Raw genomic sequence first — 21,015 nt, forward strand, 5'->3', positions numbered from 1 at the left:
ATGGATATAAAACAGTGTTCAGACAGCCTTCAGACATATACAGCTCCTCTGTTTATTCCCAACAGTGAAGTATATGTATTAATTAAATGATTTTCTGTCTTTTCATGCTATGTATGGTTAAAAAGTAGGGAGGTGACTCTCATTCTGGTTAAGTTTCCAAATGGTTATTTATAGTTATCTTGAGACTGGAATTCAGTGTGTATATTTCAGTGTGTGCGTGATTGTTGCCTCCATGAGCCAGTCCTAATTTATTGGTAATGTTTAATCTGTGCCTACTCTGCGTTTTATAGTTTTATCTCACTTATTCATAACTCTGTAAGGTAGCTAATTTTATTGATATTATCTTTAATATATGAATGAAAACTCTGAGGCACAAAGAGTCTAATGTTCCAGGACAGCTATTATTATTAATTCCTATAAGTTCATTATTAATTATTATGATTAATTATTCCAGGATGCCATGGTGGCAAAGTGTAGTCAGGAGTCAAAGCCCAGCTCTTTGACGTGAGTGTGCCATGTTGCTAAACCACTCGTGCCTGTCTTTCCTACAGTAAATCCAATCTCTCAGTCAGCCCCAAAGTGCTCTGCAGCATTGGATCAAATTGCCATTTCTTGGAATTTAGAGTTTTTTCCTGGAAGCATTCGAATACTGAGGATTTTCACGCTTATTCTCTCCCTGGGGCAGCAGAGAGTATCCACATTCCATCTACCTGAGGTGTTCTTCCCCTCCTTACCACCGTTAAACTTTCTTCTCGTTGGCTAGAACCTGGCGACAGGACAGTCGGTGAGAGTCCCATCTCCAGTCCTGGGCAGAGCTAGGCCAGCCAGAAAGCCTGTTTGACTTAACTCTGGCTCCTGACCGGTGGAGGTCCCTGAAGGGTCAGGAGGCATTCCTGGAGGTCTGGCCTCACCACTGTTTGCCAGAAAAAGGATCCTGTTTTTGAAATGGAGTACCAGGGAGTGGCAGCAGGGTGAGAAAGCAGTGAAATTGTGTGAGGTATATTAAAGGTGCACGGAAATAGGTCCGTGTGAAGTGTTTGCTCTGTGTGCCGGCTCTGCTTTTGTGTGATTCAGGAAGGGAACAAAGGTGGGAGGGCTGGTAACAGCAACTCACTTTTCTTTACTCAGGGAAGGATTTGTTAAAGAACAGTGGTTTCCAGAGATCTTTGAAGTAATTCCAACAAGGTGCTAATTGTGGTTGTGGTTTTCCTTTTTCTTTCTTGCTTTTTTTTTTTTTTTCAAATGGTTGGACTTTAGTCTACCAGGTGCTACTGGCCGAGGGCCCCTAAACCTTTATTCCCTATGCATGAGCCAGGCAAATAAAACCAGACCAATTGCCTTGTACACTTGGAAAGTTACAATTTTTTTCTGAGAGATTATTTAGCTTCTAAACTGTAAACTTTTGTTTTAAAAGACCCAGTTTGCATTTCACCAGCATTTTGTTTTTAACGTGTCTCTGTTGTACGCATACTTGGTTTTTAGTCGAACCTTCAGTTTGAAACACTTGAGTGAATTCTAGTGTTAAATCATTTATTTGCTTCCTGCTTATGTTGATCTCTTTCCTCTTGATGTTTATTTTCAGGATACCTTGAGGATAGTTTTGTAAAATCTGGAGTCTTCAATGTATCAGAACTTGTGAGGGTATCCAGAAGTAAGTAAACTCTTTTCTTATTATTTAATTATACAGTATGACTTAAAATGTTTTATATTTTTAAAGTGAAATACAGTATGAAGGGAACTATGTATTAGGAGAATTTCAGCTTCTAAAATCTCTAACTTTTTGATTTCACAAGTGAATTTGTCTGGCTTTCTGAAATATTTGCATTTAAATCAGTACTTTTTGTAGTACAAAAATAATTTGGAGTTTGTTCTGCTTGCTGTGTTGTTGGTGTTCATTTAATTCACTGTTCACTCTGTGACCATAGATGGTCATTTATATCAAAGGAAGTGTGATTAATTAAATGTACTCGGTGTTGTTATGATAACCCACATAAGTTTCCTGTAGATAAGTGCTTTTTCATTTTGCTAACATTTTGGTGGGGGCTTGGAGATGTACAGGATATACACGCTAACAGGCAGAGTGTAGAGGGATGCAGAAATTAACTTTGCAGATTGTGGTTGGATATAGATAGAAAGCATTGTTATCCAAAACAATGCCAAATTGTTTTCACTGGCCACCTCACCTGAGACACCATTCTTAGCAGCCGGGAGGAGAATTTTCTCGAGTAAGTTTACCTGGTCAGCTAACTAAGCAAGGAGAAAGTTTTCTTGATCACCTCTTTTAGTTATTATGATGGTGTCTGCAGATATATGTAAGAGGCAGTTCTTATCTCATTGATTATGCTGAAGGGAGTGACTCATTTCTACTTGCTCTCTTCTTTGATTTAGCTTATGTATGTACCTTTGATGGCTGTATTTTCACCTGGCATTTTGATAGGGAGTGTCACAGTTTGAAATGGTTTATTCAGATGATGTAGGGCCACTCTGGTCCCTGTTTAAGCTGTGTTTTTCACTTGGGTCAAATTCAGAGGTCATGAACAGGAATTATGATGATCCAAAAAGAACAAAAAAAAAAAAAAAAGACTTGCTGAGGCTAAGTATAGGTAGTACTTTAGCATGGCATTCAGTGAAGTAGTCTCCAATGCCATAGGTGACTTTGTCTTTGGAACTGTAGTTTCTCAAATTCAGATTTCTGAAGTGACTAGTGCACCTAGCCTGTGTTTCAGAGAGTTCTGTAAATAAACATTTAAGACTTTAGTAGCATCCTTTCTGACATAATTCTGCAGTGGATAAATATTATGCCCCAAATACTTCTGCCTTTGTCTGTTGACTAAGGAGTAGTATAAGTGACCAGAACTTCATATCCTGTATCCCTGTGTCTATTGGATTCATGTTTGCTAGGCAAGAGGATTTTGGTGGTCTATTTCACTGACCAAGGCCATGAGACTTCTGTGTTTTTCCTGATCAATATGTGTTGTGCTAAGACTGCAGTATTTGAACTTTTTATGTTTATTTTTAACTTGTAAAGGAACGTGCCTGAGTGACTTACTACCACTTAATGGCATTGTGTAAGAAAGGGAGTATTTGAAGGGGTGTGTGTGTGTGTGTGTGTGTGTGTGTGTGTTGCTCTTTAGCAGAGAGGCTATGCTGCTACAGTTATGAGAGTTTATGAAATTATTTGTTTAAATTTGTAATTTTCTCAGTTTTATATTTCTATCCTTCTTATAAGGATAATAGTGTTATCTGTCAGAAAATATTATTAGTTCCTCATTAGAGGTAACATTATGTTAGATGCTATGAGAGAGCCATATAAAAACTTATAAAAACCCATATTGATACTGTGAGAAATCTGAATTTGAAACTTAAAAAATATATTTCTGTAACAGTTCAGAAGTGAGGTAAATTTAACATACATCATTCATTCTTTCTTAAATCACACTCTCCTCTCTTAGAGATTTTTAAGTTATCTGTTATAACAAGCATTACTGATTTGTAATTAGTATGTTAATTATCTATATTCATTCATTAGCTAATTAATTCAGCAAACATTTTCTATCCCATATGTAAATAGGTGTCTCTGAAATGCTTGAGAAGTTATTCTCCTAAGTGTTTAATATATCTACATTATAACCTTATTTATACAATTGAACTTCATTGTTTATGAAATAGGGTTTGCTAAGTAAACATCAACTTCAGCACAACCCTTTTGCTGTACATCACAAATTCTGACTTGAGGGTTTACGATATGTTAATGGTTTCTGTCCTGTGGGGTTTTACTCTGGTATGACCCTCTAATGTGCATGTTGACTTTAGCTAATGAAGCTGTTCAATTTTAGGATAGTGATCTTTCTGGTGAACGATATTATCTCCATCTTAAAAGTTGATTTAGGATCAGCTTTTGGAGTGAAGAGAACAATAAGAGAGATTAAGGGTTGCCCTCTAACCCTTAGAATCTGAGGTTCTTCTGAGCTTGGTTTCTAAGAGGGTATTGGCAGCCTCTTAAACATGATTTGCAGCCTTAAGGCCCCTTGCTGCTCTCTGGGAGAGGTGCTAACAATGATCTTTGCATCTGATAGAAGTTTTTCCTGAGGCTTTTAAATAGGCCTATCTGCCGGGACTTGCTGTTCTTACACACTTTGTCATTAGATAATTTTTGTGCATGTGCTGTTTTAGAATTTGGCCGTGTTCATTATTAATCTACTTTAATTTCTGTAATCTCCCATTTAGTGTCAAAATCTACACTAAATTTTACATTGCTTGTGTGTAAATCTATATACAAAATGCTTTTGTCTTTTCTTAAGCCATGACTAAAGCTTTACTCTCCGTCTTGTCCTCACACCCCTGCCCCAGTTTTAATGAGACTTAGTTGACATGTAGCACTATATAATTTTAAGGTATATAGCATAATGACTTGACTGACATACACTGTGAAATACCATAGTAAGTTTAGTTAATGTCTATCATCTCATGCAGTCATGCAGCTGTCAAAAAGAGAGAGAAAGAGAAAATGGTATTTCCTTGTGATGAGAACTCTTAGGATCTACTCTCTTAACTGCTTTATATATATATATATATATATATATATATGCTACATTAGCTATAGTCATTGTTTTGTACATTACATCCCCAGCATCTATTTATTTTATAACTAGAAGTTTGTACATTTTGCCGACTTCCTCCAATTCTCCCTCCCCACTAATACCCACTTCTAGTAAACTTTTCTATGAGCTTGTTTTTTGTTTGTTTAGATTCCACATATAAGTGAGATCATACAATATTTGTAAATAAAGTATTTGTGTTGCTTCCTTGATATTTTGAAATAATCCTTCTGGTACAAAATTTAGGAAAAAAAATAATATTTCCAAAGATCTGCAATTGTCATTTTCCTATAAATTATACCTAGTATGCTTATGGTCAAGCAATCTGTGTTGACTGTCATGCCATATGTTTATTAAATAGGAACTACAAATCTTTGTCTAAATATTGCATGAGCTTAATAAATTGCAGCTAATTGATATAAGATATAACATGTAAGTTTCCTGTTGGTAACTCAGTTCTTTGAATTGTATCCATTATTACTGTCGAAAGCCAAACAGATTGTTTTACTTTCACTGAGCCACTCAAATGCCTCCTTCCAGCACTACTCTGCCTTCCAATGTCACGTAGAACATGGTTCTAATAATAAACTTTAAAGCATGTGGTTATTGTGGGATTTCTTACCTTGCATTTTTTTCAACCTCTGGTGTACCTCAAGCCACAACAAGCAACTACATTTTAACTGTCCAAAGAACTGAAGCCATTAGGCATAGTTATACATTGAAAACTAGCATGTTTATATAAAATGAAGCTAAATCATATTATGTAATATGAATAACCTAACAGCAGGCAGAAACTGCAGATCTTTAGAGCTGAGACTAATCTTGTATGTATTAATTTATTTTGACTTAATTTTTAATAGAGCTATATCCATTGTATATTCCTTGATTATTTCTCTGCAATAAAGCATGTACCTTCTAATCACATTTTCTAAAAAGATACTTTGTTAGTCTTGGCCTGCCTGATATTGAAATACAATTCAACTGATAGTGAACACATTTCAGATGTCTATTAAAAATTCTACGTAAGAAAAATTCCTTGAAAATCAGTGGTCCCTTTGGAATTTTATACTCAACATGAGGTTAATTTGGAGAAAGGGGAAGATAAAGTGGACTCTCTGTTGTAGTGTGAATCTCGGAGGCTCTAGAGTTTTGTTGCCATGGGCTAGAATAGACTTTCCCTCATCAATGATCTTGAAGGCCTGGTGAAAACAGGTGAAGAAATAGAATTTATTCTTAATCATGGTCCTTTGACTCCAGCCTGGCTGATCTCCACCTTGCATGTCATCTCTGCCCATGACCTTGTTCTTTAGAGTAACTTGTTATTTAGAGTAACTTCCCTTTAGTACCCACCACATCCTCTAGAGCCCTGGGCCAGCTGTGGCTTTCTGCAGATTTCTTGGACCATTCAAGCTTATATTGGATTCTTCTTCCCTTGAAATCCTATAGCATTTGTTGATCATGTCATTCTTTTGGAAGTTTCACTATAATCTGCATTATGCTTGTATTTCCGTGCTTTTCATGACTGTTTTGTTTACCCAACTTGTTGCCCAATGTGTCTTATTAAGGACAAGAACTATCTTATATCTTAGACAGTTTTGTGTCCCTTTCAGCACCTGTCAGTAATGGATACAATAACTTGTTGAATGCACAGACCTTCAGTGGATAGATTCATTTGTACCTATTTACTGCTGTTCATAGGTTTTTGGACTGTTTCATCTTTGCTAACCACTGTAGGTTGCCAGGGAAGAGTTTTGGGGGAGAAAGCAAGAAAAGGGAACTCAGACTTGTTGAATATCTGTTATCCACTAGGCATCATGATAGACTTTTATCACTCCTTACCTCATTTCATCCTCAAAATAGTCATATTTGATAGCTTATTATAATTCTCATTTTATAGTTCAGGAAACTGAGGTTTATAGCACATAAATGGCAGAGGGAGTTAAAATATTAAGTCTGTCTATTTCCTAGTACTCTCCTCATTCTAACACAATGTGCTGCCTGAAAGATTTATTCAAGAAGTTTAGAAACCAATTTTAAAAATTTAAAAAGCTGTAATCCATGGTATGACAACCAATACTTACATCAAAAATCTCAGTTCACAATATATCAGCAAACTAAAAAGACTTCTTGATTTATACCTTAAAGTATAAAACTCCTAGAGTATATTTTAAATGACTTCTGAAGTTGGGCATATAAACTTTTTAAAAAACAAGACATAGAGTAAAACTGTACTTCCCATCCATATATGAAACCGAATATGTATTTTGGAAAAAGAAATCTTGACTTTTATTTCATATTTGTTGACTTTACTTATATACTTGCCTAATACAATAATTATTTTTATATCAAATAATTATACATATGATATCTAATGTACTTTAATATTAATGTTAATATTGTTATAAAATAATCCTTTTATGGAAATATTTTAATTTGATTTATTTAACAATAATTTGATTTTTAAGAGCTGAGTTAGTACAAAGGGCCTTGCTTTGTCCTGAGCAATAATCAGCATGTGTGTTCCCGGTGGCGCATCCATAGACTAGTGGGATGGCAGATGTAGTGATGGCTAACAGTAAGGACTGAATGAAGAAGCTTGGGCAGTGCGAGTAGAGGAAGGGATAACCAGTGATGACTGTCTTAGTGCCTTGAGTTTCCACACTTGAACATTGGCATAGTGAGGATGCTTGCAAGTCTTAACCAGTGGACGGTTGATACTAGAGTCTTAAGGTAAAGAGAATTCCTCTCATCCTTGCCCAGAGGCATGGAAAATATGAGATTATTATACCTGAATAGAGATGACAGTACGAAATGCCATTCCCAATGCTCTTTTTGTTGTCTTATTCCTCAGCGCCCATAACCCAGGGAACTGGAGTCAACTTTCCAATTGGAGAAATCCCAAGCCAACCATACTATCATGACATGAACTCGGGGGTCAATCTTCAGAGGTCTTTGTCTTCTCCACCAAGCAGGTAACTGAGAGAGGAACTGCTTTTCTTCTCAGTCTGGTATGCAAATAAGTAGGTAGGGATACATGCACATAGATACGTTGGCCGGTAAACACGGGGAAATAAAACAAACAGTTCAAGATTTGTTGCTGATTTTTCACAGAGTTTTAACCTTTGTTGGTTAAACGTATTTTGAAATTTGAAAGTTAAGTGTAATTGTTGTTCAGAGCATTTTCAACAATCATTTCGGGGGTGGGGGGACAAGGGAACTATGAAAATGTATTAATATGATTTTTATCTTCTATGAAGTATTGCAATTTCACAAGTCATATAATTATTTTGGTGACCTTAAAAATGATGTTGCCCTGGTTTAGGATTGATCCACCCAACTTTTATCCTAATAGCATGTCCAAACTGGGGATAATGAAGTGAAAAATAAAATGTATCATTTATTTAACTTTAAAAGGCCTTATTCTAGGCCACAGGTTTGCCAAGTGCTTCAATTAGTTGATGCTCTTTGAATAATTTAGTTAACTTTTAGTTACCAATGAAAGTATTACCTGCTCTGAGATTTGGCTGAACCAGTTGGGAAAGAGCTACAGTGAGGTGACTTTGTCTTTTAGTTCTCTGCTGACATTCTCATTTTTCTCTCTTAACCTTCTAATTGTAACCTTCAGGAGTTTAAAAGGAAATCTTCTATTTAAATGAGGGAAAATTAGCTTGGAAAGTTATTGTGCATTAGAATTTCATGATATGTTCCTTTATTGTAGAATGATAGAAAAGGACTGAGTGAATGAGAAGGAAAGATAAACAGATATTGTAGCTTTATTGGGTTTTTTGGAGGTCGAATCTTCAATACAGAAAGACCAATCTCATCTTCAGAGCACTGAAAATACCGATGATCAGATAAAAGATCCTACATGAATTCCAGAGCAAAACATGTATTTTATAATATCAACTTCAAAAAATAAAAAAATCTGGATAACCATTTTCCTATGCTAGTCTCAGTAACAAAAATTAATTGCATTCGGATTAATTATGGGGCGGTGCACATTTGTACATTTATTAGCTAATTTAATTGTGTGTCATTTATGGTCAAACTGTGTTTTCCTATAGGAAGATTTCGTAGCAAGTATTAGGTTTATTATTAAAATTGTCTGTGATATAGTAATTTGTTTAAAATGCTTTGATTTTTCTAAATTTAAAATGTGAATAGTAATATTTTTATTTTATATGATGGATCGGTATCTTGTCCACCAACTCTTTCCTCATGATCATTCAGTATTAAATACAATACTATGTCATTTAGAATAAAAAAGTTTTAAAAAACATTTATCTTTTATTTCCTTATAAAAATCTTTTCTCCCTCATTTCAAGTTTTCCTGTATTTACTGTTGATTCACAGATGAAAGAATTAGATTGAAGGAGGGATTTAAAAATACATTCTAATTTTGGATACCCTAGAAAGAAACTAAATATCTACTATTTATTCTCACCGTGAATTAACACTAATAGAAATTGCCATCTTCTACATAATTTTAATAGTTTGGGAGTTGTGAGTTAAATCTTAATCACAAATGTATCTATGAGTATACCCAGACATGCGCATGTTTCCAGGATTTTGAAAGAGTACAGTCTAGGAAGTCAGGCTGCTACAATTAACATGCTCTGGACAATTGATTTTCTTCAAATTTGTCTCCCTACTTGTAATAAAATGGAGGATTGGATTATGTGTGTGGCTTCTAAAGTCAGTTACAACTCTGAAATCCTATGATATTAGGTTTTTTATCACTGCTGCTGCTAAGTCGCTTTAGTCGTGTCCAACTCTGTGCGACCCCATAGACAGCAGCCCACCAGGCTCCCCTGTCCCTGGGATTCTCCAGGCAAGAACACTGGAGTGGGTTGCCATTTCCTTCTCCAATGCATGAAAGTGAAAAGTGAAAGTGAAGTCACTCAGTTGTGTCCGACTTTTAGTGACCCCATGGACTGCAGCCTCCAGGCTCCTCTGTCCGTGGGATTTTATCACTACCTCAAGTTTATTCAGAAGATTTCCTTTTTTTAGTTTTTACCTGCATGGGTGTGAATAAGAATTTTTTTTTTACTCTAAGGAAACAATATCCATTTTCATATTCATAACTGTTTAATAGAATATTGGTGGAGAGATATGAAGGCATATATTAAGCAATATTGCATGTGGCATAGAATAGCTTTTTAATCGTGGCTCTAAATGTTCATTTTTCTTAGTTATAGTGATAAAACCATGTTTTCTTTATTAAAATATATTATTTTGGAATTATACCATTGGGTTTGAATTTGGCAATGACGATTTTCATGGTTGACCTTAAGAGTAAAGGATCAGCAACTGTATTTTTTTTTTAGGAAAAGGTAAATAAGAATATATGAAACAGTTTATAATCAGAGAAGTACTATAAATTTTTAATATTATTAATTATAGGGTTACTACTACTAATTACTATTTAATAAGTGCCGCCACTAAATGTATGAGCTGTATATTTAATAACTCATTTAATCCTCCCTACAATTCCCCTTTGAGCAATGTTTTATTGTTTCCATTTTACAGATAATTAAATTGAGTTTAGAAAGGTTATGGACCTTACTTATCTATGAATTCATATGAGAGGATTACATTGTTAATGGCAAGTACTGTACAAATGAACATTATTAATATTGATAATTATGAGTTAGGTGCAATCTTAATAACAATTTTTAAGTTAGTATACATATCACATTAAGAATTCACTTTTTAACTACCAAAAATAGTATTTTACTACTGGAAATATATTTCAAAAGGTAAATATAAGAGACATCCTATTCATTACACAAATATAATTCTACTGTTATAATAAATGATACAAAAAACTGGAAATGTTTGCTACTCCTGTTGATGTCTTGAATACTCACCATTATTTCCGGGATATTATTACTTGTGTTTGTGGAAATTTCTCCAGCAAGAATATTCTTAGATTATAAACTTTCAGGTGATACACATCTTCCTAGAATTCCCATTAACATTAACTGTTGTCATATTTTAACAGCAAAAGACCCAAAACTATATCCATAGATGAAAATATGGAACCAAGTCCTACAGGAGACTTTTATCCCTCTCCGAATTCACCAGCTGCTGGAAGTCGAACATGGCACGAAAGAGATCAAGGTGAGTGATAAGGAGTCGCCTCTAGGGACAGTGGAAGAAAATGTCAGCTCCTTCCATAAGTTTCATTTAGTCAAAATTTCATAATTAAATCAATGTGGATTATATTTCTTCACGAAATGATTGCAGTACAATTTTTTTTAAGGTCATGTACTGATCAAATCGGAGAAGGCAATGGCAACCCACTCCAGTACTCTTGCCTGGAAACTCCTTTGGACGGAGGAGCCTGGTAGGCTACAGTCCATGGGGTCTCGAAAAGTCAGACACGACTGAGCTCTCTCTTTCATGCATTGGAGAAGGAAATGGCGACCCACTCCAGTGTTCTTGCCTGGAGAATCCCCGGGACGGGGGAGCCGGATGGGCTGCCGTCTACGGGGTCGCACAGAGTCGGACATGACTGAAGCAACTTAGTAGCAGCAGCAACTTATCCAATGTTATTGAAGTTACAAAATTCCCATATATTTATGTGTTTATTAAAATTGAACTTTTTTTTTTAGGCAGAATAATCTTTTAGAAACCTCAGTATGTATGTGACTAATGATGGTCTGGCCATATTAGTTGGTTGGATTATAGCAGGAGCATAAATTCTCATTCAGTCAGATCAGTTTGTTCCTCTTAATGGGGAATTTTAAGGTGGAGCCAAACTTTAAGCAGTTCTCAGGTGCCAGTTACTGAAAGTTCTCATTTAAAAGAAACCATGCTTTCTTTTGGAAATAGGTACAATGTGAACAATAAATAAAAGTGTGATATTAGACACTTGGTGTCTCAGTCAATCTAGTTATTTCTTCTAGATGAAACTATAACCTAACTCTAGGGCAGCTCTAGGAAAAAATATAAATTTCAAAATAGGTATTCTTTGACTCTCTAAATTCATACTTTGCTCTTTTTTTTTCTCAAAGTCTACTGGGTTAAATATATTTCATCAGATATACTCATGCCTTTTTGCCACAGTTGGAGGGAGATTATTAAACATGGACACAAAGATTAGCTAACAATCTTTGTTGGTATGTGTGCAAAAATGATTTATAGAGCAGAACAAAGTGTATTTGAAAGTTGTCTTTAAAATTCTCCATTTAATTAAAAATGTAAAAAAACAAAAAAAGCTCATTATCAGTGATTTTCAGTCCATAACTTGGGTGAGTGTATGTGAGGGTTGAGGAGTTGCATGTCCAGTAATCTCAGGAAACCAAATAGTCCTGAAGCTTAGCAGTTAAAGCCAAAATTCAGGATTCCCTTTCTGCTGCTCCATGTTTTTCTACTGAGTGCCATAGGATTTAAAGAATGGTGAAATAGTCTTCAAGGAGGAATTGACATTGAGTCAGGTGGAGTTGGGTGGGTCTCCTTTAGCTTGCTGAGATTTTAACCTGTAAAGCAGCGGGCAGGGTGGATGAAGACAATAACAGAGTTAAGCACTGAGGTGGGGAAGTGAGTTTCCGAATGGCCATGTGTGTGCCCTGTGGCTGGCGGCTGTTTGTGTGAGTGGAAATAATGGGAGGTCATTTTAAGAAAGGATTTGAAAATCAGCTGAAGAGTTTGGGCTCTGAGATCCTACCCTACCTCCCCGATCTATTCTGTAGACAGAACCATCTTTTAACGTTATATCATTCCCCTGCTTCAGTTACGTCCTGCTTCTCCTCGGAGAGAATCAGGATTCCCTCACACGATTCACAGATCTTTCTGTGAATCTGGCCTCTGACCACTGCTCCAGTCTCAGCAGGGGCTGTCTGCTTCCTTCTTGTGCTTGAGCCGACTGCTTTGTTTAGATTTGGAAGTGTAACACCCAAGACCTTCATATAAGCCATGCCCTCTGGAACACTCCTCTTCTGACTCTTCACCTGGCAAATTCTTGGTCATTTTTCATGTCCCAGCCTAAATTGAGGGATTTCATTCTGAAACCTCTTGACACCTGGTATTGTTCCCTCTCTGTACTCATAGTATGTCGTTCCATATTTGCTTATGGGATTAATTGTCTGAGTCTGTCTGCATTGTGAGGACAGAGACTTTATCTGTTTTGGCTACTGTGTATTCAGAGCCTAGGAACCATGTGCAACACTTGGGGCTCAGCAGAGGCAAATAGATATTTGCTGGCTACGTGAATCACTGATAGGCGAAACACCAGTCTCATTAGCGAAGGCCAGAAATAACAGGGCCTTCATCAGACTTGCGGAAGTAAGAAGAAAAGCTAAACCCTCAACCCTTTATATTTTATTGCTTGTTTTACTGACGTTGTCAGCTTTTTCTAAACAAAGCCATATTTTCCTCGTCAGAAAATTGTTCTGGAAAAGATTCTAATGGTAATAACAATAACGTCGTGAATGTGTGTCAATGGATGTGTTGTGCAAAGTGTAGGTGTTCTTTATGATAGAGAGTGTCACCCTGTAAGAGTTGATTCCTCTTTCAGCCTGCTGAATAAAGCCAATTTCAAATCATATTGTAAAACATTTTTGAAAAGTAGAAGAGAAACTGTCATTCTTTCTCTTTGTAAAATCATTGTATTGTCTTGGTGATTTTCTTTTATCAAGATGACTAGAATTATTGGAGAAGTCTGTAAAGGCATATTATATTAAGAGTAAGAAAGAATGATTCATTTTCACACATGCTTAAAAAAAATGTGTGTCACTTTGATTCTGAGACCCTGAAGATTTTGTAATATGCACAATAAGCCACTGTGGGAAGAAGACTTCAACTATAATGAAAACATGAGGGCAGGACAGTACTATCTTTATAAATTTCCTAAACCAAATGCAGTGCTTTTGTTCGGTGAAAATTGCTTTCTTCAGATTTGCAAAATAAAATGCCTCATGGCTGTTCTTGTCCATCTTCACAAGTTCTTTAGTTACACTTGCCTGTCGTCTTGAAGGGAGTATTCTAAAGGGCATATTGAGTACCACTTGATATTGTAATGGCTTTAGTACATGTCTAAAAACCCCTGCACTAATTGGTATTCAGTGACTACTTACTGGTCGCTTAAAATATACTTGTGTTTACAATTGGCAGAAATGTTTAAAATTTACTATGAATTATTTCCTGCATCTGCCTTATTCTGTTCATGTCAATTTTGCACTAAAATCTACACTTGCCATAGTCCTTAAAACCGAGTGAACTATGTGAATCAATGAGAGTAAAATTATGGACAGTATGTGTCATTCCACCTTTCCTTATAATCTGAACCACGAACCTAAACCTTTCAGATTTATTCCAAGTAGATAAAAATAAAGGATATAGTGTAACTAAATGATTATCCTAATTTCATTTTAAAAAATTAGGTAAAAGTTTAAAAGATCTAAATTCATGCAATAAGAAATGCTCCTGTAATTTTAAAAATTTAATGCAAAAAGTGTTTTTATTTTAGCATATAACATAGTTATATTTTTCTGTCTTCCAGAATGCAAAAAAGTTACATTTCATAAAATCATTGTAATTTTTAGTTTTGTAGAATATAGAACATTTTAAAACTGAACAGTGCTTAATAGTGTTAAACATTTTGTAGGAATCTTTATGATTTGCTCAATTTTCTTCTGAGAAATAGTGCAGAAATTAAATTTGCTAGCATCTGTATTATATAATATTTATGTTTTAGCTTTGTATTCTTTTATATATAAAGGAAGAAAAAAGAAAACTGGGGCAGTAACAAAGGGATGTACAGCTGCTATTACATTGTTTTCCTAGATTCTAGAATACGTTTGTCTTGCTTGGTCTCTGTTTTGAATTTCCTAGTCTTAAACTGCGTGACTGCTTTTACCACTCTTGACAAATTAGTTTCTTGGATACTGCTTTCCATCATTTTAGATTTTAATAGTTAAATTAATTGAACTGGGTCAGCTTATCAATTTGCTTGTTGAAAGTTTCTTTTATTATTCTAATAGTTAACCTCACAAAATATTCCATCTGAGAACTTGTCTACCTGAAATTTCTTCCACCTGAGCCAACTCATAGACTAAATTCCGTGTTGATATAATTCCCTTGAAATCATTAAACTAGTCCTTTGTAACTTATGATGTAATAGGAAAAATAGAGATAGGTCTGAGTTTTTCCTCTAATTTAAGTTGCTTTCTTGAGACTCAAGCTTGTAGTATTTTCAAGGCCAGAAATTTAACAAACTAAAAATTTTACCTAAGATTACTAGTTGTTCAAATACTTATCAGACTGAGAAGCTGTAAAATTTTCCGTTTATAAAGCCCAAATGTATATTACAAATACTTTTACTATATCACTAAATGTCTATTAAATAGTGTTTTAGGAGTTTTATATTCAGGCTTTGATGAATCAGCAATTATTAGAATGGCAGAAGCAGATAAATACTTTTTTATTATTTATTTATTTTTATTATTTATGAAAACTGCTTCACAGAGAATAATGTAAATCAGATTATGAAGAATCTGTCTGCATGACCATCTTAATTTTGAGCATTATGAGAAATAAATCTTTTACAAAAATCAATAAGTTGATATATTAGCAAAAACTAGCACTACTTAGAGGTGTGTTGGTATGTAATCACAATTTTAAAAGCAGTTTAAAAATTTATATTGGACTCTCAAAACAGTCAGTCTTTAGGAGTAGTGTTCTGCTTATTGTAGGTACTAGAAAAAAACACTTTAAAAAAGTTACAGTTCTGTCATACAAATAAGTCTCTTTAGCTAGGTTTTTTGAAGTTGTAATATATTTCCAAACCCTAGAGATTTATTTGTGATGAATTTGCAAAGGTTCTGTTTAGTAATAGAGTCTTATATGTTGTGCTCAATTTCAATTTGCACTTTATAGAGTTCTATAAGGATATGGTATTAAATATCTAATGAATTAAGCCAACGGCCCCAAGGGAATACTCGGGGCTAAAGAGTAATAATGCCAGCTTAGTATCATGCATTTAATCAAGTACAGTCAGTAGAATGTGGTGACACCAATAGAACCAGAATCAGAGACTAGCCTTTCATAATTCAAGTTTGCTGCTGCTACTGCTAAGTCACGTCAGTTGTGTCCGACTCTGTGTGACCCCATAGACAGCAGCCCAACAGGCAAAGAGTATTAATAGATGAGCTAGATATGAGAGCATTCAACTAAGATTGAAAATTTTTATTTATATAAAACTTTAAACTTCCTTATTCATAAATCATTTTGTAGAATATTTAACATGCTACTGTCGGCTATGAATATGAATATCTCTCAGTGGATATTGACAGTATATGTTTATTAAGTTTGTGACCTTAGAACCCTTTTTCCCACCATCTAAGAATCTATAGGGAGAAACCATCATATATTCAAACTTTAAAAAACAACCCTAGCCCAAACTACAGTCTGACAAATGATAAACTCTCAAGGTTTTTCTAACTGTAGAAGTAGGTGAATGAGCAGCTTTCACAAATAATTGAATAACTACTAACATTCAGTGATGTCCTAGAAAAATGCAAGGAAACAGCTTAGTAATCTCCTGAATGTTTAAGTTTGCTTTAGGGGCTAGATAGAACAGCAACAATTCCTTATATCCTTAGAGTTTGTATCACAAGGATTAAATATGAAATGTTCAAATATCAGATTTTGAATTAAAATCAAAGATACAAGTGATCTGGAAGGATACAAATGATCTTGAGGGATACATGTTGTTTAAGCACAATTAAAAAAAATTTTTTTTGGTTCAGTTTATTATTAAAAAAACATCAAGAACTTACAGTTCTTACAGAAGTTGCAGTGAATCTCCATATATCATCCTGTTATCAGAGGGCAAACCCTGTTGATGCCTTCGTCACAGTCTTTTTCATTTTCTTCAACCACATGGCTATAGATGAAAAATCAGATTATGAATATCTTTCAAACAGAAAGGAAAACAGTACATTGTTGGTGAGGCTTTCATCAGAATCCTTATCCTGACTGCTATAACAGATGTGTGTGCTCTTTTCACGTGTTTTGGATGGAGCACAACCTGTGTACCTGTTAGAAGAGACAATACTGCTTATAAGTGGCAAGTGATACTCAAGTCCTGTTCTCTGGAGCCTTAATAATTTGAAAATACAGCATTTTGCAGAAAAACCACCATGGATAATTGGTTTGAAAAAAATGGCTTGCTGTGTGTGATGCTGTGCTTCTAGACTGGGGGAACACAGCCTAAATTAGGGGAGCGGAAAACCCATGGGACACAGTGTGCTTCATTATCACAGAGTGCCCTAAAAAGTTTCTTGAAATGGAAAAAGGTTTTATTTCAAATCCATTATGCACTGATTTCCTATTAAAGTTTATTTTGAAGTAGCTTGGAAACCCAGTTTCTTTGGTTATTATGATACCAATATCATACACAATAGGAAGTTGATTTTTCAGACATAAGAACACATATTATTAGAAGCCTTAGTGAAAGTCACTCAATCCTGTCCAACTCTTTGTGACTCCATAGACTGTATCAGTTCAGTTCAGTTCAGTTACTCAGTTGTGTCCATGATTTTGAGACCCCATGGACTATAGCACTCTAGGGCTCCCTGTCCATCACCAACTCCAGGAGCTTACCCATTGAATCAGTGATGCCATCCAACCATCTCATCTTTTGTCATCCCTTTCTCCTCCTGCCTTCAATCTTTCCCACCATCAGGGTCTTTTCAAATGTGTCAGTACTTCGCATCAGATGGCCAAAGTATTGGAGTTTCAGCTTCAGCATCCGTCCTTCCAATGAATATTCAGGACTCATTTCCTTTAGGATTGGCTGGTTTGATCTCCTTTAGTCCAAGAGAGGCTCAAGAGTCTTCTACAGCACCACAGTTCAAAAGCATCAATTCTTTGCTGCTCAGCTTTCTTTCTAGTCCAACTCTCACATCCATACGTGACTACTGGAAAAACCATAGCTTTGACTAGATGGACCTTTGTTGGCAAAGTAATGTCTCTGTTTTTGAATATGCTATCTAGGTTGGTCCTAACTTTTCTTCTCAGGAGCAAGCGTCTTTTAATTTCATGGCTGCAGTCACCATCTGCAGTTATTTTGGAGCCCAAAATAATAAAGTCTGACACTCTTTCCATTGTTTCTCCATCTATTTGCCATGAAGTGATGGGACCAGATGCCATGATCTTCGTTTTCTGAATGTTGAGCTTTAAGCCAACTCTTTCACTCTCCTCTTTCACTTTCATCAAGAGGCTTTTTAGTTCTTCACTTTCTGCCGTAAGGGTGGTGTCATCTGCATATCTGAGGTTATTGATATTTCTCCTGGCAATCTTGATTCCAGCCTGTGCTTTATCCAGCCCAGCGTTTCTCATGATGTGCTCTGCATATAAGTTAAATAAGCAGGGTGACAATATACAGCCTTGACGTACTCCTTTCCCAATTTGGAACCAGTCTGTTGCTCCATGTCCAGTTCTAACTGTTGCTTCCTGACCTGCATACAGATTTCTCAGGAGGCAAGTCAGATGGTCCAGTATTCCCATCTCTTTCAGAATTTTCCACAGTTTTTTGTGATCCACACAGTCAAAGGCTTTGACATATTCAATAAAGCAGAAATAGATGTTTTTCTGGAACTCTCTTGCTTTTTCTATGATTCAGTGGATGTTGCCAATTTGATCTCTGATTCCTCTGCCTTTTGTAAATACTGCTTGAACATCTGGAAGTTCACAGTTCATGTATTGTTGAAGCCCGGCTTGGAGAATTTTGAGCATTTCTTTGCTAGCATGTGAGATGAGTACAATTGGGCAGTAGTTGGCTTATTCTTTGGCATTGCCTTTCTTTGGGATTGGAATGAAAACTGAGCTTTTCCAGTCCTATGGCCACTGCTGAGTTTTCCAAATTTGGTGGCATATTGAGTGCAGCACTTTCACAGCATCATCTTTTAGGATTTGAAACAGCTTAACTGGAATTCCATCCCCTCCACTAGCTTTGTTCATAGTGATGCTTTCTAAGGCCCACTTGACTTTGCATTCCAAGATGTCTGACTCTAGGTTAGTGATCACACCGTCGTGGTTATCTGGGTCATTAAGATCTTTTTTGTATAGTTCTTCTCTGTATTCTTGCCACCTCTTCTTAATGTCTTCTGCTTCCATTAGGTCCATACCATTTCTGTCCTTTATTGAGCCCATCTTTGTATGAAATGTTCCCTTGGTATCTCTAATTTTCTGAGGAGATCTTTGGTCTTTCCAATTCTATTGTTTTTCTCTATTTCTTTGCATTGATTACTGAGGAAGGCTTTCTTATCTCTCCTTGCTATTCTTTGAAACTCTTCATTCAAATGGGTATAATTTCTTTTTCTCCTATACAGTCCATGGAGTTCTCCAGACCAGAATACTGGAGTGGGTAGACTTTCCCTTCTCCAGGGGATCTTCCCAACCCATGGATCAAACTCGAGTCTCCCGCATTGCAGGATGATTCTTTACCTTCAAACTCCTTATTTCACAGGTAAGCAACCCAGGCTTCCTGGGTGGCTCAGTGGTAAAGAATCCGCCTGCCAATGCAGGAGACACGGGTTCAGTCCCTGGATCAGGAAGATTCCTTGGAGAAGGAAATGGTAACCCATACCAGTATTCTTGCCTGGGAAGTCCCATGGACAGAGGAGCCTGGTGGGCTACTGGAGTCACGAAGAATCAGACACAGCTTAGTGACTGAGCACACACTCCCCATTTAAGTATGAGAGGCTGTCTCATTTAGAGTGTCTAGATATTAAGATCAGAGCCTTAGTCTTCTTTTTCAAAGGCTGTTTTTTTTTTTTTTTTTTTTTCTGTTATCCTGCCACCCACCAAGGAATCGATATACCTTATGTAGGGAGAAATGGACTAGGAGAATCTGAACGTTGCTTAACATGTCTTGGCAGTTGAACAGTTCTTGTAGGGAGCTTCATGGAAGGTTCTGTTAAACCTTATAGAACTAGAATAAAAGTAGAGATGAATTTATGAGGTTTTAGGTTCTAGAAGAATTGTCAAAACAATTTTGAGATGGTAAAATTTTTATCTCATTTTTTAAAAAAACCTCTTGCACTTACACTTTGTGCCATGATAAAGTTTCTGAACTAGGAAAAAAAAAAAAGGAGATATGAGTGCTTTCAATGGATAAATGTGGAGGAGAGCTGGTTTGAATATTTAAGCATGCTATTTAAAGTTTAAAAAAAACTTTTTGTTATAGAGAATGTAAAAAGCAGAAAGAATCTTACAGTGAACTTCCATGTACCATTTTTCAGCTTTAACTGTCATCAATATTTTGCCCATCTTGTTTTGTTTAGTATCTCCTAGGTTTTTTTTTAGTATCTTAAAGTAAATCCCAGACTTTGTGTTATTTTACTTGTGAATACTTAAGTTTCTAATAGACAGTGAATTTTGTTTTTAATATAACCCCCATATCATTATTAACTTAACAAATACAACAATAATTCCTTAATATGTACTGTATAACTCATGTGTGAATTCCCCAGAATATCTTACAGGTTGTTTGTTTAAATGAAGATCCAAAACAGTCCATGTACCATACTTGTGTTTTCAACCAGTCTTTAACCTATAATTGTTCTATTAACTATTTTTATATTTATTCCCTTTTATATATCATTTATTTATTGAAGAAACCACATAAATTTAATTTTTCTGTTCAACAAATACATGTAAATGAGGAAAACCAGACCCTTCTGCCATTTGTGACTACCGTTTATTGAGCACTTACTCCCTTTCAGGATTGAGCTAAGGCTTTAGATATATTTTTATTTTCAACCCTCTTTAGAAACAAACGTTTTTTTCCCACAGCTTGTTAAGCCCATTAGTGGCTAAGAAATCTGACATAGAAACACAGATCATAAATAGCAGAGGTAGAACAGAGCCCGTGTCTCTTTAGTTACTGAATCCATACTCATTATTACTATATATACTGCCTTCCAAAGAAGTCAGTCATGCTCTGTTCATGGTTTTGCAAACTGGTTACCAAACCTATATGACAGATTTTCTTTTCCTTACACAAATGAAATTTCATTATAAACACACATGATGACAGAAGAATAAACTTCAGGGATTCATGAATACAGTCCGTGGGCTGAGCTCAGCATCTCTTTTCCTTTTGATACTAAGATGTTGTTAATAAATCATCCTAAAGTCTAGAATGTCTTTAGTAGAGGTGTGTGATATGCATTCAGTTTGAAATGAGCTAGGTGTGTCAAACTTTAAGAATTACATTTAATTGACCAGGAAATTGTAAATAGTGGTATGGCCTTAGACAAATCACTGAATGTCAGTAAACTGAGTTTTTTCATCTGTGTGATGGCAAAGTTGGATACTAAGGTAACACTGTGTTCTAATGTTCTGGATTTTAAATTAATTGAAGTCAGAGATTTTATAGATCTTTAATACTTGAGTCTTTAAGCTT

General features: G+C 35.6%; 1 protein-coding gene across 10 annotated transcripts in view; it reads left to right on the forward strand.

The window, feature by feature from the left end:
• The window catches only part of NFIB (nuclear factor I B), a 263,181-nt gene that overhangs the window by 185,768 nt on the left and 56,398 nt on the right, over positions 1–21,015 (forward strand). For all 10 annotated transcript variants that reach the window (XM_018051952.1, XM_005683657.3, XM_018051953.1 and 7 more), the window contains exons 4-6: positions 1,583–1,651; positions 7,450–7,570; positions 10,603–10,721. In XM_018051952.1, coding sequence (XP_017907441.1) covers positions 1,583–1,651; positions 7,450–7,570; positions 10,603–10,721 — 309 coding nt within the window. The remainder of the gene's footprint in view (positions 1–1,582; positions 1,652–7,449; positions 7,571–10,602; positions 10,722–21,015) is intronic.

This window comes from Capra hircus, chromosome 8 (genome assembly GCF_001704415.2).
Source record: "Capra hircus breed San Clemente chromosome 8, ASM170441v1, whole genome shotgun sequence".
Taxonomy (NCBI): domain Eukaryota; kingdom Metazoa; phylum Chordata; class Mammalia; order Artiodactyla; family Bovidae; genus Capra; species Capra hircus.